Source organism: Halichoerus grypus, chromosome 3, assembly GCF_964656455.1.
Source record: "Halichoerus grypus chromosome 3, mHalGry1.hap1.1, whole genome shotgun sequence".
NCBI classification, from domain to species: domain Eukaryota; kingdom Metazoa; phylum Chordata; class Mammalia; order Carnivora; family Phocidae; genus Halichoerus; species Halichoerus grypus.
In genome coordinates this window covers 3079869-3107824 of record NC_135714.1, presented here as the reverse complement: position 1 = coordinate 3107824, position 27956 = coordinate 3079869, and the positions used below count along the sequence as shown (strand labels likewise).

The 27956-nt window shown below is 51.3% G+C and overlaps 2 protein-coding genes across 9 annotated transcripts in view; one reads left to right on the top strand and one right to left on the bottom strand.

The window, feature by feature from the left end:
- ACOX3 (acyl-CoA oxidase 3, pristanoyl) overlaps positions 1–5795 on the bottom strand; it is a 39824-nt gene extending 34029 nt beyond the window's left edge. The window contains exons 1-3 of one of the 4 annotated variants that reach the window (XM_078068333.1): positions 5715–5795; positions 568–725; positions 4–237 (exon numbers count right to left, since the gene is read on the bottom strand). In XM_078068333.1, the coding sequence (XP_077924459.1) occupies positions 4–237; positions 568–711 (378 nt within the window). In that variant the 5' untranslated portion in view covers positions 712–725; positions 5715–5795. Of the gene's footprint in view, positions 1–3; positions 238–567; positions 726–875; positions 1031–5645 lie in introns of those variants that run through there. The other 3 variants (XM_036085688.2, XM_036085686.2, XM_078068332.1) reach the window with 3 other exon arrangements.
- Positions 5796–5840: 45 nt separating this feature from the next.
- The window catches only part of TRMT44 (tRNA methyltransferase 44 homolog), a 34401-nt gene continuing 12285 nt past the window's right edge, over positions 5841–27956 (top strand). Inside the window, exons 1-9 of one of the 5 annotated variants that reach the window (XM_078068331.1) lie at positions 5848–6221; positions 6439–11947; positions 15744–17048; positions 18480–18594; positions 21124–21343; positions 23044–23112; positions 23859–23966; positions 25101–25172; positions 27657–27763. In XM_078068331.1, coding sequence (XP_077924457.1) covers positions 16421–17048; positions 18480–18594; positions 21124–21343; positions 23044–23112; positions 23859–23966; positions 25101–25172; positions 27657–27763 — 1319 coding nt within the window. In that variant the 5' untranslated portion in view covers positions 5848–6221; positions 6439–11947; positions 15744–16420. Of the gene's footprint in view, positions 6222–6416; positions 17049–18479; positions 18595–21123; positions 21344–23043; positions 23113–23858; positions 23967–25100; positions 25173–27656; positions 27764–27956 lie in introns of all 5 variants that reach the window. The other 4 variants (XM_036085685.2, XM_036085681.2, XM_078068329.1 and 1 more) reach the window with 4 other exon arrangements.

Below are 27956 nucleotides of genomic sequence, written 5' to 3'. Positions count from 1 at the left end.
CACCAGCATGTGCAGCAAGAACTTGACAGCCAGGGACCAGTCATACATGCCCAGACAGGTGATGAGCGTCTGGACCGACAGAGGCCTGGCCACCATCTCTTCCACGGGGAGGAGGCTGTACTCCATGACCCGCTTGCAGCGAAGGAAGCTCAGCTCCCGGTACTTCTCCAGGGAGAGATCTTCCCCATGCGAATGAGCGAAGAGCGGGTCATTCTCCAAAGCTGAGAAGATGGTCTTCTGGAAATGGAGGAGATGGGAGTGGCCCACTTGGAGGCCAAGGACGGACCCTCACTACGATCTGCTCCATGAGCCCCGGTCCAGCCCAGAGACCCAGGGCCAGATGGAAGTCGTTCCAGTCACAAGCACAGGGACCCAAGGCCTCAGAAGCTAAATCAGCCTGAGCTCCTCCCCGGGCGGCAGTGACGCTCCCCCAGAGGGCTCCCAGGACCCGGGCCACATGGGGCACTTGCTGGGGCCTTCAGGGGCCAGACGGCCTGCCAGCGCCCACGAACCAGACACCTGGCACAGCCACGGGGCTCAGCCCGGCCCACTGCCAGCTCCCCTCACCTTCAGGCGCAGCATGTCCTCGCCTTCCAGGAACAGCACCAGCTCCTGCCAGCAGAAGGAGGCGCGGGCGCGGTAGGCCTGCAGGGGCCCCTTGGGGAGATCTGGGAGCAGGGCATCAGTGCCGCCTTCCAATGGGGGCACCATCGCTGGGCATCAGCCTGCAGGAGACAGACGACCTGAGCCAGCGAGCTGGCCCATTCACCCACCCAAGGCAGAGTGTGGGCGCGCCGTGTGACAAGTAGGAGAGAAGCAAACAGACTCCCGAAGGGCTGGCAAAAGAGAATGACCGTACAAGACCTCATGTCTACCTTCCCCGAAGACAAGGTGAGGAGGCGGCCAATCGCAGGGGGCAGCCCTGGGCAGCTGAGGCTAGAGGCTCTGTGGGCTACAGCCTGGCCCGAGGACACCTCGCCCTCTCGGGGCCACTAGGCCCGTCCTGCGAGGCCCAGCCAGGCCTCGCGGCCCAGGAAGCCTCCCTCTGGAGTCTGGATAACGCTGGCCAGTCCACTTTGGCCACACGGGACAGGACCAAAGGTCCTCTACAAGCCTGCCTGGACATGGGACACCTGCCACAGAGCCTTTGAACACAGACTTTCGTCCTGAACTCTCTTGACAGACACCTGGCTTCCCACCAACAGCAGGCACCCCGAAGCCCAGCCCCCTTGACCAAAGGATCATTCTGAAATTTTCTGAGAGGACTGGCTCCTGTTCCACAGTGCCCCGGCTCATCAAGGCCCAGGACAGGAGGGGCTGGTGAACCCAGACTTAGAGGAACAGCAGGAGAGTGGGGTCCCGAGCATGGACCCGCTGAGCGTGGAAACAGTCTAGGACGCGGGGCTCTGAGTATGGCTGCTCAATACTGAGAAGCAATGGGAGCGTGATCTCGTGACAAAAGAACTTGTGTGTGTGTGTGTGTGTGTGTGTGTGCGCGCGCGCAAGAGGGGAAAGGCACGGAGGGGACGCGCCCCCCCCCCCACAGGTGAATGGGAGGGGTAGGAAATTTGAACAGACCTACCATGCACACAGACGCTGGGTGAGAATCAACAAACTGCCCACAAAGACAAGCCATGGGGCTTCCACTGTGAATTCTACCAAACATTTAAAGAAACATACCAATTATCCACAAAGTCTCCCAAAAAACAGAGGCACAGGGCACACCTCTGTAGGGTGCCCCATAAAGCCAGCAGCACCTTGAATCCCAAACCAAAGACGTCTCGAGAAAGGAGGGCTACAGAGCAGCATCCCTTAGGAACACAGGCGAACAACTCCTGAGCCAGTCCTGCAGCCCGAATGCAGCCCCACAGGAGAAAGATCACACACCAGGACAAGGGACCTGTGCCCCCAGGAAACTACGGGCGGCTCAACATGTGAAAGTCAATCAGGGGGCGCCTGGCTGGTACAGTCGGTTGAGCATCTGACTCTTGATTTCAGCTCAGGTCATGATCTTAGGGTCGTGAGACTGAGCCCCACGTTGGGCCCCAGCTGAGCGTGGAGTCTGATTGGGGTTCTCTCCCTCTCCCTCTCCCACCTCTCTCTCTCTCTCTCTAAAAAACAAAAAACAAAAAAAAGAATAGAAAATAGTCAATCAATGTAATATGCCATGCCAACACGATAAAGGACAAAAATATATGATCGTGTCAGCGGATGCAGAAAAAGCATTCAACAAAATCCCACACCCTCTCGTGACAGAAATTCTGAACAAACTGGGAACAGGAGGGAACTTCCTCCACCTGATAAAGGGCGTCTATGAAATGCCCACAGCTCTCATCATACGTTAATAGAGAAGACTGAATGCCCTTCTCCGAACATCAGCAACAAGATAAAGGTGTCCACTCTGCCTCTTTTCATCAGCACACCACCGGACACTCCAGCCAGTGCCGTCATGCAAGAAAGTGAAATCAAAGGCATCCTGATTAGAAACCTATCTCTTATCTGCAGATGACATGATTATGTATATAGAAAATCCTAAGGAATCCACCAAAAAATGATTAGAATCCGTTAGCTCAGCCAGTTTACAGGGTACAAAATCGATATGCAAAACTCAACTGAATTTCTATACACTAGCAGTGAACAACTCAAAAATGAAATGAAGAAAAATTCAATTCATGACAGCATCAAAAATAATAAAATATGGAGAAATAAATTCAACAAAAGAAGTGTAAAACTTATACTCTGAAAACTACAAAGCATTTTTGAAAGAAACCTGAGATCTTAGTAAATGGAGAGACACCCCTTGTTCACGAGTCAGAAGGACTCAATATTGTTAAAATACTGATATTCGCCAACTCATCTACAGAGCCAGTGTGGTCCCCATCAAAATCCCAGCTGGCTTTTTTTTTTTTTTTGCAGGAATTAAAAAGCTGATCCTAAAATTTACCTGGAAATGTAAGGAACCCAGGATAGACAAAACCACCTTGAAAAAGAACAAAGTTGGAGAATCCGTTCTGCCTGATTTCAAAACTTGCCGCAAAGGGAACTGATATGGCGGCACATGAAGACAGATGCATGTAGATTGACGGGACAGAGCTAAGAGTCCAGCAGTAAACCCTGATATGTAGGATCAACTGCCTTTGGCCAGCATGCCCGGACAACGTCCTGGGGAAGGAGCAGTTTTCTCAAGTGGTGTCGGGCCCCCCCCACCCCGCCTGATGTCCACGTGCAATGGAATGAGGGCCCACTCTTTACACACACACACACACACACACACACACACACACACAACACTTAATTCAGAAGGGACATAGACCTGGATATAGGAGCTAACACTAAAACCTCGAAGAAGGGACGGTAGGAGTAAATCTTCACAACCTTAGGCGAGGCCATGCCTTCCTGGACACGGCATCAGAAGCACAAACAATAAAAGTAGATTAATTCAACTTCATAAAACTCAAAAACTTTTGCTGCAAAGAACACCAGTGAGTGAGTGAAAAGGCAAACCAGAGAACGGAAGATATTTGCAAATCACATATTGATAAGGGACTTGCACCCAGACTATGTGAAGAATCTTAATAACAAAGCCAAACAACCCAATTTAAAAGTCTCAAATAGAGGTTTCTCCAAAGATACGCAGATGGCCAAAGAGCAGGTGAAGAGATGCTCCGCATCATTCGCCATCAGGGAGTGCAAATTGAAACCACAATGAGATACCTCCACTACGATGGCCAGGATCAAACCGACAGACAATAACATGCATGGATGAGAATGTGCAGAGAGTGGAACCCTCATGCCCTCGTGCCTTGCTGGTGGGAATGCAGAACGGCACAGTCATTTTGGGAAAGGCTGATGGTTCTTCAAAAGTTTAAATATACAGCCACCATGTGACCCGGCAACTGCACTCCCAGCTATACACCCAAGAGAAACAGAAAGAAATATCCACACAAAAATGTGTGCACGAATGTTCATAGTGGCATTATTTATAACCCCCCAAAAGTGGAAACAACCCATATGTCCATCAACTGATGAATGCATAAACACAATGTAGACTATCCATACAGTGAAATATCATTGGATGAACCTTGACAGTGTTACCTTAAGTGACAGAAGTCAAGACACAAAAGATCACATATTGCAGGGTCCTATTTACATGAAATGTGCAATGTGGGCAAATACATAGAGATAGAAAGTAGACTGGCAGCTGCCAGCAGCTGCGGAATGAGTCCTAATGGGGCCAAGATTTCTTCTGGAGTGATGAAAACATTCTGGAAATAAACAGCACTGGTGGTTGCACCACACTGCACGGTTGTGGATGAATCGTATGGTGAGTTATACCTCAACAAAACAAGACTTTTTTTTAAAGGTAAGTCACAGCCCTTGGCAGAATCCAAGTGCTTGAAAAATGCAAGCTATAAAGTCTCAGGGGAACTCTTATCTTTCTGGACTTCTGTGCCCTCGATGCATCCCTGTCACTCCCCGTGCTCCCTCCTTGAGGTCCAGGACACCACACCGTGCATCCCTTCCTGCTCCCCTCTGGCTCCTTGCAGACTCTCAGCCTTGGCCACACTCACTCTTCATAACCTGAAATTGTCTCTGATGCGCAGAGGGCTCCCAGACTGGACCCTGCAGACCTGCAGTTTCCTGGACACCCCTCCCTCTCTCACAGTCTAGAGGTCCTCAAGCTCTGAATGTTCAAACCCAGGGCTCCCTGGCCCAGCCTCTCCTCCCACAGGCCCAGGCCCACATTGCCAGTTCCCCTGAGTTACTGGAGCGACAAGCCTGAGTGCTGTGCTGGAATTCCCTTCTCTGCCCCCAAACCTGGTTGGTTAGCAAGCCCCCCACTGCAGCTCTTTTAACACCTACTAAATCCCTTCTTCTCTCCGCAACTACTAAATTGATCACAAGACTGTCCAATCATCGAACAATCCCTGAGTGCAGGTGAATGTTAAGCAACGACCTGAGTGGTGCTTGCAACCCCAAGTATTCTCAGCAGGTAAGCCAACTGGAAGCTTTCTAGAGGGACGAAGTCGCCCGAGATCTACAGCTGTTAGCCCACCCAACCTCAAATCCCATGATCCTAAGCAGCCAGGGAAACCCCTAGGATCCCATGCCACCCGAGGTCACCCACAAGACTGCATGATGGTGCAGCTGCGGCGACCAAGGATTCTGAAGCCGGAATGCCCGGCGTGACACACCAACATTAGCACTTCTGGGCTGGGTGAACCTAGCCTGTCACTTCACCTCTCCGTGTGACCACACCGTAATGCTAGTCCAGTGTCTAGCGTCTAGGCTGCTGCAGTTCGCAGGGAGCACTGGAGTGGTCCCCCGCGGGACATCATTACAATGGCAACAGCCGCCTTCAGTCAGTTTTCCTCTCAGCAGCAGAGAGGTGACCCTTAAAATGCAGACTGATATTCTCTCTTTAGGAGACAGCTGTGTGGCGACCTCAGGGGACAATGTCCAAACTCCTCAAACTGTCTCTCCAGATGACCTGCGGGTCCCCGCGCTCGCAGTCTCGCCCCCAGCAACTCCGCGCGGGGAACGGGTGTGCCCCGGGGCCTTTGCACAAGCCATCCCGCCTCCTGCCAGGTGCTCCGTCCGCGGGCCACCCGCGCCGCCCGTGCCCCCGGCCCCATGGACGCGACCTTGGGTTTCGCCGGCCCTTCTGGTCGCTGGGTCCCCACACCGTCCAGCGCACACAGCAGGCGCCCTACCAATGTCCTCTGGGGCGCGGCGCACAGCCGCTGGCCCGCGCAGCCCTTATAGGCAGGCTGACAGCTCCGCACAGCTTCTCGGCCACCGTCCCCCTGACGTCATCACGCCGCGCCTCGCGCCCGTTGCCTGGGAGACGCGGGGCGCGCCAGAGGGGAGCCCTCCTTGGTCCTCCGGTGGGTCTCCGCGAGAACTGTGTGTCCGTATCTTGGGATGTTTGCTTAGTATGCAGATTCCTGGGGCCCCCTCCAGAGCCGGGGCACCGGAACCCCGGGTCGGAGCCTGGGCAGCTTCCAGCTGATGAGCCGCACCGCGTGCGCAGTAAGGTTTGCGAACCCCCAGGGGAGCTGCGCCCTGGCCCCCGGGCGGTCACCGACCCCGCAGTCCGGCCCGGACCAGAGGAACTGCCCACTGCCGCGCTCCTGCCCCCGGGCCAGCAGCATACCTGCACGCCTGCTCCCAAACCCTGCCTCAGGTGCTGCAGACCGAGACGGCCCCTCCTGTGAAAGGTACGGAGCTCAAAGGAAATGTAGGGGAAGGGAAATGTCCTTACCGCCTGCAGCCCCTTGCAGGACGTGAAGCAGGAGGGTGCACCTTCCTCCGGGAGCTCCCAGTCTTAAGGTTAACGCCTGCTAGAGGGGTAAACAACCTTCGCTTGACCGGAGCCCGGCCTCCGCAACCCTGACGGTCTTCTTTTTTTTAAGATTTTATGTATTTATTTGTCAGAGAAAGAGAGACAGAGAGAGAGCACAAACGGGGGAGCGGCAGGCAGAGGAAGAAGCCGGCTCCCCGCTGAGCAAGGAGCCCGATGCGGGGCTCCATCCCAGGACCCCGGGATCATGACCCGAGCAGAAGGCAGATGCTCAACGGACTGAGCCACCCAGGCGCCCCCCTGACAGTCTTCTTTCACATGTGAAAATCCTGTTGGAAACTTGCTTTATGTCTGCCCCTCCCAACCTAAAGCTATATAATCAGTCACTCCTCACTACCCCAGGGCCGCTCTTTCTGCCCGTGAGTCCTGTCCCCGTGCTTTAATAAAGCCACCTTCTAAAACAACAAAAAACAAAAAACAAAAAACATCTCAAGAACTCTTTCTTGACCACTCGCTCCCGGACCCCACATCGCATCAAATCACATCAGAAGCAACTGGATTTGGCAATTTACCACATGAAGACCAAGGAAGAAGGACAAGTCCAAAGGTTTCCGTTTAAAGGGAACTGAGAGATGGACACTGTGGTCACAGGAAGACAAGCTCAGTTTTTGAGATGCGTGAAGTTTAAGATGCCTCTTGAAATTTGGAAGTTTAGGGTTCGTGAGCAAACAGCTAAGAAAGAATTCTTGAGGGGTCTTTGATGCAAAAAGGTGTTTTTTTTTTTTGTTTTTTTGTTTTTGTCTTTGTTAGGGGGTCCTTATTCTATTTTTTTTTAATTTTATTATGTTATGTTAGTCACCATACCTTACATCATTAGTTTTTGATGTGGTGATCCACGATCCATTGTTTTCGTGTAACACCCAGTGCTCTATGCAGTACGTGCCCTCCTTAATACCCATCATCGGGCTAACCAATTAAAGCATGAGGACAGGACCCGTGGGCAGAAAGAGCTGCTGCCCTGGGGTCATGAGGAGTGGCTCATTATGTACTTTTTAATTAGTGGGGGTTAGGGAGAGCGTAAGTCTCTAAGGAATTTGGGAGAAAGGCTTTCAGGACCTTGAGGGGCTAGCTGCTGTTAAGGTCAGGTTACTTTTAGTCTTTAATAAAACATAAACATGAAGGTACTAAGGCAGCTGTGCGTTCCTTGAGGAGGGTCATGCCCTACAGGTTTCAGGTGTCTGTGGGCTGAAAACTGTAAGGAGATTTAATTTAAGCTACATTTCTCTAACCTTTGTTTCCCTCATCATTTTCACCCCTGGACAACTTTGACCCTTAAATCGTTAAGGTTGCTGAGGGGGGAAGGTCTCATCTTCTGAAACTGCGTCCTGCTGGATAGGGGCGTAGATGTGTCCCTACGTATGGGTCAAGGTTGGTCAGTTGAGAATTTAAGAGGAGTTAGGAAAGGCTGAGGCAGCTCTACCTAGAGTTGATAACATACGGGAGTCTCCTTGAGCAGAAAGGATCATCTGTTAACGGCACTGAATGGCGTAAGTTTGTTAAAACCCCCAGAAAGTTATAAAAAATCCTAAATAGGATTACAGAGCATTATAAAACTTAAAATTTAATAATTTGTTTAACCAAGGTGGCAACAAGAGATTCCAAAGGCAAATATGTTGGGTTATATAGTTGTTAGCAAAACTCAGCTCCTTTAATATTGAGGAGTTTTAATTAAGTAATTAAAGACCTGATAAAGACAAAATATAGAAACCTTGGGTTTCTGGGCAGACAGAAGAGAAAAAAAAAACTTTGTTTATGTTTTCTTATCAAGAACAGACCAAAAATCCAAGAAAACTTTGTCTTTTTAACAGAGAGAAAAGCAGAATTTCAGTCTTACACCAGTATACTTTTAAAATCCGTTCATTTCGTTCTTAGTCCTCACCGCATATAAAATTCATTTCCAAAGATTTTCCTTCATAAGCCTTCTACAACTTTTTTATTTATTCAGATTTTGACGTAGGCCCTTTTTAAAAAATCACTCTTCATTACATTTAGCAGAATTTTAACTCTTAGAAGCCTTAGTCTCCCATGAAAACTAAGTAGTAACCAATTGTGAACTGTCTGTTACACCATAATTATTTAGATCTGAAATGCATAAATATAAATATATTTTATAATTTAAAAAACATGTTTTTTCATAGTACAATCTTTAAATAAGGCACAAAGCGTATTTACCAACAGACCCAAATATCATCAGCTTCTCTGCAATAAGCAGTCAAAAGCACAAACCTACATCCAGTAATCAATGTTTTAGCACTCCATCCTATTTAGAAAAGACCTAGATGTCCAACAATTCAATCTCCTTTATCATCCAAGCAAAACTTTAAAGTTTCAGCTTACCAGAGATGTTGACAGCTATCTTAACAATGACCCATGAAAATTTTGAGACAGACAAAATTAACCACCATTTTAAGTCATCTTGTTGCTAACAAATTGCAACAGAGATAACACAAGCTTATTGGACCTTCAGTAAATCTTGGTAGAATAAAAGTTTCCTGTTTAATGCTGATAACTCTAAAGACATGTCTATCTTAATTAAAACAACAAACTCAAGTTAGTTTACATACTGAATTAATGAGAATGAAAACACATCAGTTCAAAACCTATGGGATACTGCAAAGGCGGTCCTTAGAGGGAAGTACATAGCCATACAAGACTCTCTCAAAAAATTGGAAAAATCCCAAATGCACAAGCTAACCTTACACCTAAAGGAGCTGGAGAAGGAACGCAAATAAAGACTAAACCAAGCAGAAAAAGAGAAATAATAAAGATTAGAGCAGGAATCAATGAAATAGAAGCCGGAAGAACAGTAGAACAGATGAACAAAACTAGAAGCTGGTTCTTTGAAAGAATAAGATTGATAAACCTCTGGCCAGACTGATCCAAATGAAAAGAGAAAGGACCCAAATTAATACAATCATGAATGAAAGGGGAGAGATCACGACTGGTACCAAGGAAATAGAGACAATGGTGAAAACATATTATCAGCAACTATATACCAACAAATTAGGCAATCTGGAAGAAATGGATGCATTCCTGGAACTTGTAAACTCCCAAGACTGAAACAGAAAGAGGTAGAACATCTGAACAGACCAAAAACCTGCAAGGAAATTGAAGCAGTAATCAAAACCCTCCCCAAAAACAAGAGTTCAGGGCCAGATGGCTTCCCAGGGGAATTCTACCAAACATTTAAAGAAGAAATAATACCTATTCTACTGAAGCTGTTTCAAAAAATAGAAATGGAAGAAAAACTTCTAAACTTGTTCTATGTGGCTCCAGTTATTACAGGCATTAACCCAGGAGATGGATGAGGGAGAAGCCCCCATATCTATTAGGAGGAGGAACAGTGAGAGAGTCAGCATCCCCCTCCCCAGGGATGGTCTGTGTTTCCTCCAACCTGGGTTCTATCAGGAGGCCTATTTTGATAATTATCATCCAATCTGTCAGGAGAGAGTTCACTGGCCTGGTTAAGTGAGCAAACATGTTCTGCAAGAGGCCCTTAGGTCAGGGTCCTGAGTTAGGGCCCTGAAGGCCTGGACCTGGGGTACCTCCATCCATCTGCCCTGTTTCCTCCCTGCAGGAGAGATCTATTGGATAGATCCTACTGAGGCCATGCAGTGTTACAGGAGATTAGTCTTCTCTTAAATTTTGCACACTGAAATCTTTCCAGTGTGTTAAAAGGCATTCCAAGGGAGAGTCCCTGGGAACTGAAGAAGAGAGAAGGCCCATTACCAAGAAAACCCTCCCCCTGACTCCGAGGTGGCATCCCACACAAGATATGTCAGAGATTCCTGGTGTCAAGGTGACCTGCCTTCAACGAAATGGCTATGATCACCACCTGCCTTCAAAGGCCATGGAGGAGGAATGCTAGCATCCCCCTGCTTCCCAATCACAACCTAGACTGCAAAATGGGTGCTGGTGCTTGGACTAAGATTCCATGCCTTGTCTTGAAATAGGCCTTATTTTGCCTTGCCTTGAAGAACCTGCTGTTGTTAACCCATGGAGAACACTAGAAAGGTTTTACAAGGGGAAATTACCCATTTTTGTAATTTAAGTAGTTAGTAGAGGACATTGAAAGAAAACAGTAAAGACAGAAATCCATCATGGTCTAAGAGACATTCCAACACATGTAGTCAACTTACATGTCAACTTCTCTAGGAAATTGGTCCCGGTTGGGTTTTAATTCCATCGATTACTGGTTTTGGCCAGCTCTCAGTTGCAGTCCCATGGCCAGAAGCAACTAGACCAGAGATGTGAAGGGGATCACTTAGACCAATGAGGAGGAAACCTCACACGGGAGTCTTAAGATTGGCAGCCGTCCTGGTGACTTAGGTGGTTGTCCTATGCCCAAGACAGACATCTTAGTATAAGGACAGGAATAAAGAGAGGGTATCAAGTTTCTGGGTCTTACTAACATTCTGGCCAAGGTACTAACTTCCAGCCAAAAGGCAGGCTTTCTCTTCCCCGTGGAGTAGCCATGGGCTAGAGGATTGCAGTCTGAGCAATCGACATGAAAGTGTCCCAATAAGACTGTACTCCCTGAAAAGCCCCTGGAATGAGAGTAAGGGAGAGCAGAGGAAGTACTCACCAAGTTTGCACCCTGGCTCAGAGTACAGATGAAAAGACCCGAAGCCCCGTGTTGTACGCCAAGTAATTTGGGACAGTTGGGGTTTGGAGCAAACGGTCAAGAAAGAATTCTTGAGGTGTTTTTATTAAAGCAGGGTGACAGGACCTGTGTGCAGAAAGAGCTGCACTGGGGTTGTGAGGAGTGGGTGATTATATAAGATTTATGGAAGGGAGGGGGATGTTAGGGTCCCAGGAAATTGAGTCTATAGGTTTCTGGAGGCCTGGCTATGGAAAAGATTGTTTCTTTTTTTTTCTTGTAAATCATTAAGACAGCTGCAAACTCAGGGAGACTCATGTCCTGCATGACTGTGATCTGTATCAGTTAACCATTTGGGTTTTTCCTCTTCTTTTGTTCTTGGGCAGCCAGGAGTACCTGAGGAATGTCACACATCTCCCACCTGGGGAGGTTTGGGGGCGTTAGCTTGTGCTTTGCCCTCAGCTTGCCACTGGTGAGAGAATTGTGTGGAGATGCTCAGCTGATAATTCGGGAAGTCTCTCTCTGCTCCCATTCCACTCTGAAATACCTTCTCCTTTTGCCATGACAATGCCTTGTCACAGTTGTGATTCTCATTGAAAACAGACTCCTCATTGGGAATACTGAGGTAGGGGAGCTGATGGGACTCCATTTCAGAAAGGCTTCCTCTCTGCTGTTTCTCTGCCAGGCCCCGTTTACTCACGTTCCATATTTTGCCTCCGAATAAGCCAACGAAGCTATGTTCCCACTTCAAGGGGGGAAGCAAGAAAGTGAATCTTTCTCTGAGTTTTGTCTTAGGCCCCCAAACACCTGATAACATCTAAGAAGAGTCGGATCCCAAACATGTCCCAGGACGTTAGCTTCAAGCAAACCTCCAATGATGCTGGCATCGATACTGCCACCTTCTGTAATGTTCGGAATTACACCTGTTGTTCACACAACACTCATCTTTGATTGGACTCTGCCCTGGATTCCTGGAGGAACAGGTACCTACACCCTTTTCCAATATAAACCCCTTACCCGATGTGAGAAAGAGACTCATTCTTATTTCCTTTCAGAGTCTCCCAGACACTCCGTCTGCTATTCTCTGTCACTCACGTTATTCAGCAAACTCTGTTTTCACTTTCTCTGGCTTGTCTTTGATGTCTGTCCTGCGTGAAGACAAGGACCCTGTTGGCTGGTCCCGTAGGACCATCCCCTGTGTCCTCAGACTCAGCCTGCCTGTGTCAGTATCAGGGCCCCCTTCCTGCTACAAAAGCAGAGGAAGAGTCTGAATGACTGGCTAGGGCCTTGAACCTACCATGCGAAGCCATCAGAATTAATTCTCCACCCAGGCAGTGTTTCCAGCCATGGGTCTGTGGCATCATTACAAGGGGTCCCTGAGTCCATAGAAGCACCCAGGAGTGCCTGCAAATCAAACAAAAAATAAAGGTCTAATAAAGGGGCACCTGGGTGGCACAGCCGGTTGAGCAACCAACTCTTGGTTTGGGGTCGGGTTGTGATCTCAGGGTCATGAGATCCAGCCCCACGTCTGGCTCCATGCTCAGCGCAGAGTCTGCTCGAGATTTTCTCTCCCTCTCACTCTGCCCTCCTGCTCGTTCTCTCTTTCTCCCTCTCAGATAAGTAACTAAATCTTTATAAAAATTAATGGTCTAATAAAAAACATGCCACTGTTTTTCAAATGGATATACTTTTGAGAGGAATAAAATAAACTATAGAGTAATAATTCACACGTTTAGATCAGTTTCTTCCAAAATTACAACTACTAGAAAGTAAGTTGGGTTCACATGTTTTATTGATATCAGATAAACATCTTTCTACGTGGAAATCATTGGAGTCCAGTGTAGCGTGACAGGGAGAGAGCAGGTACTGGTGGGCAGGCTAGAAGTGAGGACGGAGGAACAGGTGAACTGGTACAGGGGAGAGGTGGGAAGGCCCGTGGCAGGCAGCTGGTGCAGGGGTGGGGGATGACTTTGTACAGTTGGTTCTATATCTCATGGGGTGGTGAGCACGCATGAAGCAGAGGCTCCCAGCCTTTGGAATGTCAGCAGGCTCCTCGCCCTTCTCTGCCTCTCTCTCTCTCTCTCTCTCTCTCTCTCTCTCCCCCTCTGCTTCTCAGGTCAGCGCAACCTGCATCCCCCAGGCTGCTCAGGGCTGGCTCGTAACCAGCTTCAGTCTCATTACTTCATCTCTCCACCTAGATTCCTGCACGGGTGACTGGGTTCAGGACTACTGTCCCCAGCTTTGACCCTGGCTTTCCTGCACACCCCACCTTCTGGCCTCTGCTTGCCAGCCCTCCAGCACCCCACACTCGGTCCCCTCCCTGGCCTGAGGACACTGCTTGACCGGAGTCTGACAGGGAGTGTGCTTTGGACATCTCTGGGTAGAACTAGGTGGACCCTGAAACTTCTTGGATGGTGGTGAGGTAGGGAGAGAGGAAGGGGGGGTCACACATGAGTCTGGGTTGTCCTGCTGGGACCTGGGTGGATGGAGACGCCTCTGAGACCAGCATAGGGGGAACAACTTTGGGGGGAAAGAAAGGGAGTTTGGTTTTGTGAGCTAGTTCCTGGTAAGACTTCCAGGAATGGAGGTGAAGTTGGTACAAACAGCAGAGGAGGCCAAGAGCTCTTGCAGTGATGCAGCTGACAATGAACTGGCCGTCCTCTGCTGCGGTCCCCACCCACCCATTCTTGATCATTTTGATATCTCTCCACTCCACCCCATTTGGCCTGCCCATGCCTCGCTCATCTTTAGCCATTTGCTCTACTGGCTGTCATTGGTAAGTGCAATTATTTGAATATGTTGTTAATACTAAAGTTTCCTCTCCCACTCTGGCCATTTGTCTCCATCCCCATCCTTCCTTTCTCGCCCACCACCACCTGCCTCGCTGGTTCAGAACCTACAGAAGAGTGGAGCCAGCTACACAATTCCCCCCCCCACACACACACACCCTTTGCTCACAGACCTTTACACTCAGTAATTACTAATTGGATAGCTCCTATGGGCCAAAAACTAAGCTAGGGCTCTGGTGACAAATAAGCCAGACTTTGGATGTAAGAGCCAAGAGGCAGGTAAACTGTGTTCTTTGTTTCAGCAAGGAGCTGGCAAGGTCTTACGCAAGGATTCCCGCCCATGGCCAAATGGAATTTTCCACCTCCCTCTATACTTTGACTTCTGGCTTTATGACCTCTCACCCCAGAGCCCTAGGCCTCCAGGTTTCTGCTGTGTCACCTCTCTCTGCCATGCTCCTATGACACACAGCAGGGCAGCAGGGACCCGTCAGCCAACGCCAGGACAAGGCAAAGCCTCAGGGCCCCAAAAAGGTCTGGGCACGTGGAGCACAGAGCCTGAAAAACTTCCCTCTTTCTGTAACCTCTGAACCCTCTGAACCCACAACACTGTGTTGAGTGTTGCAGTTTTCATGTTTCATAACCATCGTCTTCGATGTCTGCCTCCACCATCGGCCTGAAGGTTGCTCAAGTGCAGAACTGTACTCAGCTCTGCATTCTCCATGCTTGACGCAGATCCGTCCCCACGTATTAGCAACTGGTGAGATTTGTCATTACTCATCTTTTGGCCGCTCCAACCAGGCTACGCCCCCTTTGGACAGAGTTAGGGGTTGAATTATGTCCCCCCGCCTCAAAAAGCAGGTCAAAGTCCAAACCCACTGCACCTGTGGACTTATTTGGAAATAGGGGCTTTGCAGAAGAGATACGGAGAAAGTGTGGGACCATGGAGGCTGAGTTATGTGGCCACAGTCCAGGAACACTAACAATTGCTGGCGACCATCAGAAACTGGGAGAGAGGCCAGAGTATTCTCTCTCAGGGCCTCCAGAACTGTGAGAGAATGAATTTCTGTTGTTTCAAGCCACCCAGTTTGTGGTAATTTGTCATAGCAGCCCCCAGGAAAGAAAGGAAGAAAGAAAGCCTCATTGAAAATGGAGTCGGAGGTGGGGGGGCGCCGGGGTGGCTCAATCGTTAAGCGTCTGCCTTCGGCTCAGGTCATGATCCCAGGGTTCTGGGATCGAGCCCCGCATTGGGCTCCCTGCTCCGTAGGAAGCCTGCTTCTCCCTCTCCCCCTCCCTCTGCTTGTGTTCCCTCTCCTGCTGTGCCTCTCTCTGTCAAATAAAATCTTTAAAAAAAAAGAAAAAAGAAAGAAAGAAAATGGAGTCAGGGGAGGGGCGGGGCACCTGGGTGGCTCTGTCCCTCAAGCGTCCAACTCTTTGATTTCAGCTCAGGTCATGATGTCAGGGTTGTGAGACTGAGCCCTGTACTGGGCTCCATGCTAAGCGTGGAGTCTGCTTGCAATTCTTTCTCTCTGCCCCTCCTGCTCATTCTCTCTCTCTCTCTCTCTCAAGTAAATAAATAAGAGTTGGGAAGCCCTGAACAGGGAGCACTCACATAAGTACCACTCGCTGCAGTGAGCATCACTAGCATAAAGAATTATTTGTGACAAGAGAGGACATTTTTCACATAGGAATTCCATCTCCTACTTTAAAGAAAAAGAAGGAAGATCCCTCTCCACCCCAGCAACAGCACATTAAGCGCGCTTGCAGCCAGCGAGAAACTGTCCAACCTCGAACTCGCCTTCTTCTCCACTGAACTTTTGTTTAAAACACCCCTCCCCAATTTCCTCCTAAGACCTGATAGAGGCTGACCTTTCCTCGTCTCTCCAGACTTGCCTATGGCTCACCAGAGCTTGCACGGCGGCACTGCAATTTCTCTGCTATTCCTGAATAAACTCGTTTTGCTAGTAAAGTAACTGGCTCTTCACTTTTTAAGGCTGACAATACAGACAGCATAAAAAGGAACCACATGGTCCAAGACCAAGGGGTGGCGTCAACAGGTGTGTCTGCGGTTACATCGCTCATCTACGCCTCACTGAAGTCCACAGACACTGGTGCGTGCTCTTCTCTCCGAGAAATCACACGCTTCGAGGTAGTGCTTCTCCTGGACTCCATAGCGACTCTGCAGGGAGTGATAAAAGCCCCAACAGAGGGACTAAGGCACCAAGAGAATGAAGACTCCCGGAGTTTGTGGCATAGCGCAGATTCTGCAGACTGTGCTGGACTTGGGGCCCGACCCGTCAGGGGACACGCAGGTGACAGCGGGCAGCCAGCCGGCGCACGCAGACGGCAGGCACGCGCTCCGCGGACCTCCGCCAGCATCCGCACCCGCCACAGGCGCCCCGGGCCCGGGCGAACCCGACGCAGTGTCCACACGCCACGGCCAGGGCTGTCCTCCGAGCCCAGCGGGGACACGTCCCTGCAGGCAGCACACGCCGCGGGGGCGGCCCCGGAGAGGCACGCGAGGGCGACACTACGCAGCGCTACCGCCCGCGGGAGCGTCCCGGGGCAGGTAGCCACTCCGCCCCGCCCTCCCCGTGACGTCACAGACCGCGACGCCCGGTGCGTCATCGCGGCGCGCCGTAGCCGCGGAGCCCTTGGCGCTGACGGACCATGGCGGAGGTTGGCCGGGCGGCCGTGCGGGACCCGGGTGCGCTACTCCCTGGGGGCTTCTGGGCGGCGGTGGCCGTGTGGCTGGAGAGGCCGCAGGTGGCCAACAAACGGCTGTGTGGCGTCCGCCTGGACGCCCGGCGGAGTGTTGGTTTTCCCCGGGCGGAGGCCTGCGGCCACAGTCCCATCACTGGCCCGGAGCAGGAGGAGCGGGCCGCGGCCAGACCGTGTCTGCGCTCCGCCAGTGGGGGCCTGGGCCCCGGGCCGAGCACAGGCCCCGAGCTGGGCACGGCGGGTCGCGGGCCCGAGGAGTCGCAGCCCCGGCGCCCGCAAGGGGAGGACCCCAGGGAAGCAGCCGCCGCGGCTCAGCTCGCAGGGTGCCCCGGGCAGCCCGGCAAGGCTGGCGTCGGAGAGGGCGATTTCCCTGCCTCGGATCTGGATTCTCTCTGGGACGCTTTCTCTCGGAGCCTCGCCGGCGGCAATCCAGAGATGCTGGCCTTTCTTACCGGGTCCCGGGCGGGATCGCAGCCGGAGGCGCCAAGCGAGCTCGACGTGGTTCTCAGAACCGTCATCCCGAAAACAGGCCCTCATTGCCCGCTTGCTGCTCCGAGGAGAGAAATAGTCGTGCAAGGTAAGAGTGTTTCTCATGGTGAGAGGTAGAGTGAAAGAAGCGAAAATTAACGAAAGGGGGTTTGTTCGTTGTGACTCCCTTCTGGGTGTCTCCTCGCGCGCCTGGCAGTTAGGCTTCTCCACCCCCCGCCCCCACCCGCGAGGCCCCGGGGACACAGGGGACCACCTTCAGGTAAGGGCTGAGAGCGTCCTGGCAGCTTTGAGGGAGCCTCGCGTCATTCTAGGGCTGCGGCCTTGAGCTGTTAGGAACCGTGCCACTGTTGAAGTCTTCCAGGCCAGGTGGAAGCCTAGTTGAGACAGGGCGCAGAAGAGCCTGGCGGGAGTGTGGTCAGAGAGAGACTCTGGCACAGGATGCAGTTGGATTTAAAAGCATTCTTTGAACCTTAGGTCAGTGAAAAGGCTCCGACAGTACTCACTATGTCGGTACATTTGCGATGTCCTAGGGAGGTTGTAGATTTTTTTCTTACTGTTTTTTGAGGGGACATGTAGATATGTGTATTTCTAGTACAGAGCATGGGGTCATTGTGGGGGGGCGAGTGTCTGGAATGCTTGAGGGAGAAGGTGACGGAGCTCCAGATGTCGAATGATGAATAGGAGCTCAGCAGGTGAAGAGATTAGTGGAGGGCCCGCCCCTGGAGCAGCTGCTGGAGGCCTCCCTCGGGTTCCTGCGTCTCAGAGCCTGCACCAGTCCTTCTCATGCTTCAAACTCCCTTCTGCCTCCACCTGGAGAAAGCTCTCGGCTTTTCCAGGCCCCTGTGACTGGCCTGAGCCCACCTGCCGCATCCCGGGTACTCCCTTCCCTGAGGTCTGTAGCCTCGTCACATCTGCAGAGTCCCTCTGTGCCTTGTCGCATGGCACAGACGCAGGCTGTGGGTATCAGGGCGCGATCGCCTTCGAGAGGCTGTGGTGCCCCACGCGGCAATGCCAGATCGCTGTAGGTGCTCCCCTCCCACCCCCACTTCCCAGCACGGTCTGCCTCTGTGCCCCTGCAAGACTCTTCCCATGCGTCCGCTCTGCCAGGAGGCTCTCCGTGACCCTGTCGTGTCCAGACGAATTTAGGAGCTCTTCCAGCTTTGATCACTGGTGTTTGATCACCTTTTACATTTCCTTCTGCCAGACGGAGGTTGGTGAGCCAGTGCCCCCGAGGCCTTCAGATGTAGGCATCTGCATTCCCAGATTGGCTTCCCTGCGGGGGACAAGCAGTGCTCCTCCACAGCGACCTTCTGCCTTCAGCATCTGCTGCGTGGGCCTGGCGCCTGTCGGCTCGGGGTGCAGCAGTGGCTAGGACATAAAACACGTCTGTGGTAAAGGGAGGCGGGGGAAGCCCCAGGAGAGCAAAGTCGGGCTGAGTCATGCCTGTGCTTAATACTGCTTCTGATAAAATGCTGAACCAAGCAGTTTTAATTGGTTATCCCTGTCTTTTTTACCCCAGATGTCCTCAATGGAACTGTAACTTTTTTGCCTTTGGAAGAAGATGACAGAGGGAATGTAAAGGTTGAGATGAGCAACGTGTATCAAGTCCGGCTCAGTCAGAGCCAGGAAGAATGGTAAGAGCTCCAGAATGGAGTCCTCCTCTAGGGCTGTATGGTTTCTGTCACACGTCTGGGTAGCTGCAGGACTCAGGGTCATTGAAGAGCTGAAGGTGCCCTTTGGCAGCTGAGGTGTGTGAGAACATTTTCCTGTTTCTAGTTGGCCTTTCCTTGGCGTGTCTGTTCCTGTTGGCACCGGGCCTAGGTCTGTATTCTTTACCGTCCACATAGCTGGGATGATGAGTAGCACCTAGGTTTAGCCGAATTCAAGTAATCGCAAATCCTTTTATTATTTTCTTTTTTACAACTTGGGAATGGGGAGTGAGGATAGTTTCCTTTTTTATTTCTTGCTGAGGCTCATGTGGTTTTGGATGTAGTGGGTATTCAGTGGTGCTTATCCCGAAAGTAGCAGTTCAGTAGCCCGCTTAGTTCCATGTGGCATTTGGGCCTGTACCCCAGTGTGAAATTTGGTTTACTTCCATTTGGTATTTTTTAAATGGAAAAGTCAGAGGAAGGGTCCATTCACTTAACCACTCTGCTGCTGCTCCTTTCCTGAGAGCCACATCTGTCTGTACTTTCCAGAACAACCCTGGGGATTGCTGTCTGTTAAATCAGACTGGGCTTGGCACGTGGCTTTGTATAAAGCAGAGGAGTACAGTGTGAAGAGACTGTTGTGCAGTCAGATAGACCTGGGTTTGCCCACTAGCCATGTGACCTTGGCATGTCGCCTCTGTGGCCCTCAGTCTTCTCACCTGTGCGATGGGTTTAATAATTCTTGAGCCTCTGAGGAGGGGCCCAGGCTTCATAAGGACCTGTGGTAGGCATAGAAGCTCGATGGCAATACTTAGGGCCCGGCTGAAGCCTCTTAGAATTGTCTAGAGACTGCTCGAGGGACCCGGCCCCAGGCCCTTCCTCGGCGTGCTCGTGTTGGAAAGTGGGGACTGGGAGCAGGCACGTGGGGGAAAACGTGTCTCCTGTGGCGGTCCCTGGGGGGGCGCCGACAGCAGAGCTGGTGGGTGGCCACCGAAGGCATGTGCTCGAGGCTGCTGTGCGGGTGCCCGGTGCCCGGTGTCGCACGGCCGTGGCAGCACGCGGGACGTTCGGTGTGTGGCAGCCACATTCTTTGCTGACGGACTGAGGGCTCGCTCTCGGCTGCCTGCTTCCTGTCTTTCCGGGTTGGCGTTTCCTGTCCTCTAGCCCCTGGGCAGCTGTCCCTTCCGTCCCTTCGGGCACTCGGGCCAGCTGCTGAGCGCAAGTTAAATGGGGGTTGACTGGGCCGCCGCCGTAGCGCACAGCGCTCCTCGTCGGCTCCTGCCGTCACAGCAGTGCTGGTGTGCGCCCACCCCACCACGTGCTCCGCGAGGAGCCGCGTGACACACACACACGCTCCGCCACCAGGTAGTGCTAAGAAAACAGGTGAAACATGTCTCTGTTCCCACGTCCCCTCGGTAGCAAAGGCGGTGTTGTGTCAGGCCCATGCAGAGCGGGTGCGGGTGCCTCTGAGGACGGGGCATCCCAGGTGAGGCCTGAGTGGATGAGCAGGTAGGCTGGGGGGACTCTGGGGGACACCTGGGAGAAGAGCGTGAGGCCCAGGGACAAGCAGGGGAGGGGCCTGACAGGGTGTGCCAGGCCCGGCAGGAGAGCTTCCAAGGTGACGGGATGGGAAAGGGGAGCAGCCCGAGTCCTTCCCAGGCTCTTCCCGCGGTGTGAGCTCCCCGGGGTGCGCCTCCCAGTGGACAGTCGGTGCCTGTTACTTGTGTCCCTCTGATGCTCAGGGTGGCAAAAAGCCAGACAGTCCTACTTCTGCCCCTCTCACCCAGCTGCCCATGCCTCCACTAGTCCTTAGGGCCCCTGTTGAATGCCACCTTTTTTGTAGCCTTCTCTCTCTGCCCGACAAACTGGACGCTCTTCCTTATTGTGCTGCCTGAATCGTGTCCTCAGACAGTTTATTGTGATCTGGGCCCATGGGTGTGAGCTTTTACTCGCGTGTTCAAACACACGGACAGAGAGGACCTGCTGTGCGTCTGGCGCGGGGCAGGTAACAGTGGGCAGGAGACACACAGAACGCAAACCTGTGAGCTGCAGGGGGACTGTGCACGTCCTTAGCCGTGGGGCTGAGCACTCCACTTTCTGGCCAGGAAGTATTTGGTGAGCCAGTCTACGAGTTGCACGTGTGAAAATACACAAAAACAGAATGTTAGAAAGATCTGAGACATCTGGAACCTGGCTAATCAGAACCTGGCTAATCAGGGCGTGAAGCAGACGGTAGGAGGAGCTTTGTTCCTTGTCCATCCTTCTGATGGGCTTCATAGGATGGGTAGACGCATTTTTAACAGCGTTTATAAGAGAAGAATTCTTTCTGCTTTTAAAAAACGTGTTTTTCTCTCTTTGTTGAAAGTTCTGCAACTAGTTCCCAATCGGGTTTCAGGTCAAATATTTTGTAATTATAGCTATCTTAACATGTACTTTCTTTTTTTGGTAAATGTTTAATTTAAAAATAAGAATTGAAACTAGCTCTGCTTATTCATATTTCTCTTATTTTTAAAGGTTCATATCTATTTTAATTTTCTGTCCAGAAAAATGGCATTCAGATGGCATTGTTTATCCCAAACCCGCCTGGCTGGTAGAAGAGCTGCTGGCCAGGCTGGCCCGGTGGTCTGTGGAGAGCAAGAGGAGTGGATTTAAAAGCACCCTGTCCCTCATTTCCATCATCAAATACAGCAAGACGTACCACATGCTCAAGGAGAAGTATAAAGATATGGTCAAGGTAACTGCGGAAACATTCGTGATTCCCTCGTTTTGATGAGGGGACATTGACCAGACTATGCCAGGTGAAATCATTTTTCCAGTAAACTTTCTGGTGTTTGCAGACACAGACATCAAGTCAGAATGTAGCCATTTAGAGGCCCACAGTGCAGCTGCATTTCGACATACGTAGGGATGCAAACTGCAAAACTGTTGACAGGTGGAAAGGGATCTTTTTTTTTTTTTTTTTTGCACATTGCTAATTTTTTTCCAAGCAAATAAAAGGAAAGTATTTGAATGAAAATAATTGGATATTAGTTACAAAATTGCTACATTTCCTTATATAAATTTAAGGATGTTTAAAGAAAAGATGTGAAAAATTAAAGTGTAAAAGCATATATTTCCATAAAGGAGATAAATTTCAGAACATGTCCTTAACTTTATATTTAAGATGTAAAGAGAAAGTAACAGCAAACCTCTGTGCTCACACCCGGAGGAAGAAATAAAGCTTCCCTAATGTAGCTGAAGTTCTTTTGTAGTCTTCACAGCATATGGCCCTCCTTCTGGAAGGAACCAGGATTTGTCATTTCTGTATGTGTTTTTTTGTTTTGTTTTGTTTGAGGTGGGTTGCAGAGGAGAGACTCTTAAGCAGGGTCCCTGTTCAGCGCAGAACCTGATGTGGGGCTCGATCCCATGACCCTGAGATCATGACCTGCGCTGAAATCAAGAGTCAGACGCTTAACTGACTGAGCCACCCAGGCACCCATATGTGGTTTTTGTTGTTGCTGTTGTTTTGTTTGTTTTTTATCAGTTAGCTATCGTTGTGTAACAGAGCACCCCAAAGTTCACAGGCTGGAGACAGTGACCTTTTTCATTCTTGCTGAAGTGTGTGGGTCCTAGGCCTGGCTGACCTAAGCGGGGGGCCCTTTCTCTTTCAGATCCTGGCCTGAGAGGCCTTCATTATCTTATTAACTATTCAGTTCTGTCCAGAAAGGACTTCATCTATTATTCCGGCCTTTGTAGTTGTCCTTAGTGAGACAGCCCGACCCGTCTGACCCCCCATGACTAGACACGGAAATCGGAACATGTGGCCTTGTCGTGGGTTTTTCCTCTTCTGCTAGCTGCCCGTTGAGCACGTGACCTGTGTGGGCAGTGAGGGGTCACGCTCGTGCGGCCGGTGTGCTGCAGCTTACGGAGCACCTGCTGGCTGTCCCGTGTGGTGGCGAAGGCTTTAGCTGCCGGAGAGGGAGGTGGGGACCACCTGCTGAGTGCTGCTCCTGAGCAAGTGGCCGCCCGGCACCAGCAGACCAGAGGCCTGGAGCCCCAGCCTCCTGACCCCTTTGCTTTCCTCGTCCGAGTTTCTTTGTTCATTTTCCTCATCTGCATAAACGATGGGGCGGGCGAACTGAGCATTTTCCTCGATGTCCAGTTGCCTCATCTAAATAGCTACATGGGTTGTTTTCGTTGCAAAATCTTGCTTGGGACTGCGTTGCTCTTGACGTGTCCCGTTACACGCGTATGCAGTAAAGGTTTTGCGTGTCTTTATGCCACTCTCTTACTGTAAGAGAGGGATCATCAATGTCTGCCTTTGGAATGAGCTTTTTTAAAAAATTCTACTGCCTGGTTAGTCTCATTTGACTTATGCTGATGGGGATACTTTACGTGTAGTGAAATGGCAGGGTGACGAGCGAACAGTTACATATGCTCTGGAAAATGTTTCAGGTGTGGCCTGAAGTAACCGATCCCGAAAAGTTTGTGTATGAAGATGTGGCCATCGCTGCGTACCTGCTGGTAAGCGCGTGTTCGGTCACGTAGGCCCTCTGGGGTGGGGGAAGGTCGCTGCCCGCCGCCGCCACCGGTGGGGAGCCACATTCATCAAATCCGTAACTTAGCATGCTGGCTCGGTAGCTCGTGCACTAGTGTGTGTGTGTGTGTGTGTGTGTGTGTGTGTGAGCGAGGAGCACGTCCGCGCCGTGAGGCCAGACCGCAGGGGCTCCCGCTCGGCCGGGGCGTTCCTGATGTACCCTCGTCACGGGAGCACCGCGCCGCTCGCGCCGCTCACGGGACCCCTGCACTCCTCGGTCCGTCCTTAGCTAGCTCGCTAGCCCCCAAATTTGGGTGTGCCCTTGACTTAATAGTCCTGACTTTCTTATCTGACAGATGTTTAGGCCAGATAATTTCTAATTTCCTTTCATCTGTGATTCTCAGAGCCTTTTTAGAAATAGCATATTTTGCTTTGATTATCAGAGTGTACAGCCTAGAAGAACAGAGAAGGCATGAGGAACCAGCAGTAATCTGTGAAGCTCTTGCCCAGAGAGGACCACTTTCATGTGGACTCGTGCTGGCAGGGGACAGCTCCGATGCCGCTGCGCATCAGGCGAGGGCAGCTCCCTGTGCGTCACCTGCGCAGACCCAGGGCCCCACACAAGGCCTGTCCGCCTGTCCTGGAAATGTGATTTGTAATCCCATGCAGGGCTTGTGTCTCAATTATTCTTGGAGGGAATGAATCAGGAACTGACTTTTTTTTTGTAACTTAGATTTTGTGGGAAGAAGAAAGAGCTGAGCGGGGCTTGACGGCCAAGCAGTCCTTTGTTGACTTAGGATGCGGGAACGGTCTCCTGGTGCACATCCTGAGCACGGAGGGGGTAAGGTGCGCTTCCGTGGCCATTCCTACTTCCTTTTCCTGCACAAGGGTCCTTGAGGTCTTTCTCTGCTAGTACGAGCTGGATCCAGAGTCTGCCTGGCTGTCGGGCTGGGACCGAGGAGAGCGGGGCGGCCTGTGCGGCTGGACGACAGACTTTGTGCAGCACGGCTGTCGTGGCCGTCAGGGGCTCTTTGGGGAACGCGGTATGTCAGGGCACCGGAAGGGGAATGAGAGGCAGTGGGTTCTGCCCCCCAGAAGCTGGAGTCCCGGCTCAGAGGCCGGTCACACTCCTGCTGTGATGGACACTGGCGACACTGGTGTGGGCACCGTTTCTGGATCCGTGAAGTGAAGGCGGGATGTGCTTAGAACAGCCCCTGTCGCTCGGAGCAGGCGGTTCAGTGTGAGCCACGAGCTTCCCGGGCTGGTGCTTCGGGCCGGCGTCCAGCCTTCCTGCGGAGTCACTGTGGGAAGTGCGATGCTGTCACCCAGTGACCCCGGCTGACTTCTGACAGCAGCATTCTGCCCTGTGGGAGAGGCACTCTGTCCACAGCTGTAGGAACTTGAAATGGGGTTGTTAGGATATACATTTTGTTTGCTTTATTAAAAAATGAGTTTGTAATGGTAATACCTGTAAATAAGGTGTTGGGGGGGTCAGCAATCAGGTGGTAGCCTGCAGGCTGGTAAGTGAGGAGGACGAGCTACCTCGTGCACCCCTCCTCTCCCCCCAACTTGGAAATGAGCACAGTTGCCCCGTGAGAGCCGGCGGGCACGGGCACACATCCTGGGGGAGAAACAGCCGCAGGGGACGGGCCTTGTCTCCTGGCGAGCTGGAGGGGCGGACGTGCTGGGGTCTGGACTTGACTCTGGGCCACGAAGAGGGGCTCTGTGTCCAGATGTGTCTCCTGGGCTGCTGGCCTCAGACACGTTCCCACACGACTCCATTTCCCCTTCGTGAAGACTCCCGGTGACCCTTAGCGGAGTGCAGGTCCTGACCTGTTTCAGTTGCTGAGAAACTGCGGGTGCCATCTGGGTCTCTTGCACTTCACAATAGTGGCATTCCGTGCAGAGTTTAATTTGTCTTGCTCATTTATTATGATGTACCGATGTTGACCTTTGATTTCTGAAATTCTTTTAGCATCCAGGCAGAGGGATCGATGTCCGAAGAAGAAAAATCTGGGACACGTATGGACCACAAACTTGCTTAGAGGTACTGACCTTGTTCATTTGTTTGCTCTCAGCATGATTGTCCCCTGGGGGCCGTGGTTTTCATGAGTGTGCCCGGTGCTGACCTTTCTAGGTGCCTCATGCGTGTTAACGAGTCCTCACGCGGTGCTGGCAGTCAGTCCCCTGTCCCGCCCGCTGTGCCCGGAGGGCAGGGCACACGCACACTGCTTCTCGGCTCACCTCCTGTTCTTGACCGTGTTTTCAGATGGCAGGTTACACTACATAAATCCTCGTGCATCAGTCTTAGTCCACTGAAAAAAAAATCTGTCATAGGCCAAACTTGAGAAGTTTTGGGATGATATTGTCATAATGGTTTTCAGAAAGGTTTTAGTTCAAATACGCTTTCAGAAAGAGTTTTGATGCTATAAGAGATGCATCCAAAAAAAACCAGGAGGAAAAGTAGAGATTTGCATATTTACCAAATATTTGAATGCCCTCAACCTGCCAGGTGTTCTCAGGTGCTGGCATTTCAACAGTGAAAAGGCTCCTGCCCTCGTGGGGGTGGGGAACACCCTGGATACAGAGCGGGTGCTGGGTGGCAGGTGTGGTACATGCTGAGGAGGGTGAGGGGGCCTCTGCGGGGCCAGGTCGTGCTGGGTATATGGGGTGGCCGGGAGGGCCTCCCAGCAAGGGGCAGGTGCTGAGGAGTCCAGGGTAGGAAGGTAAATTGCAGCCGGGCTGGGCGGGGCTGCAGGTGTGTGGACGCCCCGTGGAGCTACGAAGGTGGGCTACACATTTGCTGTGAGCCATCTAGTGGCCCGGCCTCCAGAGCCCATGACCCTCAGGCCACAGTGAACCCAGGTCCCTGCAGCCTTGCTCAGGAGTAGCTCACTTGTCCTGGTACCAGTCAGAGAGGAGTGTCTCCCCAAGGGAGAAAGTGACCGGCCCCCTGAGCAGCAGTCCCACGTCAGGTCTGGTGTCCAGTGTTCACGGCGTTGGTGTCCGGCCGTGGCCTCCAACCCGGGCAGAGTGCTGACGGCACTTCTCATGCTCACTTTTGTGGACAACGCAAGGGCGCACGGACGACAGTGAGCATCCGGGCAGCTCACGGACGTCACAGTTACTCTTGTAGCCCCTACTTGGCCCGCTGCTCTTGGGAAACAGATCTCAGCCCTGCCATTTCATCAGTAAATAGTAAGAGTCTGAGACTCTTTTTATACTTTCTGCCTCACTTTCTTTTAAAGTTGAGAATAATATTGCAAAAAATGAAAAAGATTCGTGGAAGGGAGTTCATGGCTGCCTCTGTGGGCTCGTTGTCTTTCTCTGCACCGTCAAAAGCCGAGCATGAGTTTCCAGCTTCTTTCAAAATCCTCATTTGATTGTAAGCAAGAAACTGCTAAGAACAAAACCACGCATCTTAAATAACAGCAGCTGTAAATTACGGTTTTATTCATGCAGGCCATTTAAAGGGAAATGGGCAACTAAATCTAGATGGGGTGAGAATAGAGGATAATATCAAAGTTTTGTTTTTCCTGCTTTTAAATTATGTATAAATCCATTGAGTTGTACTGTTTTCAGTGTTTTAATATGTAAGTAGAAGTCCAGATGCTTATTTAAGAACCAGAAAGATTGTAGAGTTTAAATTCCACTTTTGTATACATCACGTCTGCAAAAGACCCATGGTTTTGTTGTCCTAAGGGATGGCCTTGAACGTGAGGTTGTCATAATGTCTTCCCAGTTTGTTCTGATCAAGGGATGGCAGCTGCGCTTGCTTCCCTTGGGGGTTCGTTCTTCAGTTTTAAAATTAGGATTTTGAGTGGTCGTATCTTTTCTCTCTGTCTTTCCAGTTCTTACCAACAGACCCACTGTTGGGGCCTGACTTTAATCATTCATGATGGCTGTTCTTAAATCATAAAATCAAGCTGTTTTCGGCTTAATTACAGAATTATCAGAATGGTTAACCTGCCTATGGAGTGGGTTTTTTACTTGGTGTCTGAGTGTTTACAAAAGAGCACGATAGCAGAGACTTATTCTGCTACATATAAACTGCCCCCGCCTCTCTTACCTCTCCTCGTGCTGTCGTGGGTGTGCTTCGTCACGTCGATCGACAGACGTGAGGTTGCGTGGTGCGTTACGTTACACACTTAAATCAACTTCAGACCTGCTTGCTTTCCGCTCGCTTGCTCCAAGGCCCTTTCTGGCTCCGACGCTCTGGAGTGTGACATGGTTGCTTCGTGCCACCTCCCAGAGCTCCTTGTGTGCTGGTGAACAGAAGCACGTCTGCACGGGTCGAAAAGCGATCAGCGCTCGGAGGGCATTGTTGGTTTCCCTACAGATGACGCTAGAAGCTGCCCCGTTCCACGCCCTGTGGGGCAGACGCGGCTCTACCTTCGGGTGCCTACCCAGTACCCACGAGGCCCCGGGGGGCTGGGATCCCGCCCAGCAAGCCGAGGGTCTGCGGGGCCTTGCCTCAGTAGCTCTGTGCTGCTTTACCGAACCCGTGGTCTTGTTTGGTGTTTTTCTTTAGGAAGGTGCAATCACACCAAATGATAAGAACCTTTTCCCTGACGTCGACTGGTTAATTGGTAACCATTCCGATGAACTAACACCATGGATACCTGTCATTGCGGCCAGGTGAGCAGGTGGTCCGGGTGGCAGGGCGGGTGGGGGCAAACCTCGCTGTCCACATCGAGCTGCCTGGTGGCTGTCCAACACTGGAAATGGAGCTGGTTCAAATTGTTGAAAGGATAATGTGCCGAGTCTGTCGGGTCAGGGTTGAATTCTGCCTGGCTGGAAAAGATAAGGTCGCAAATGTGGTTCACGGCAT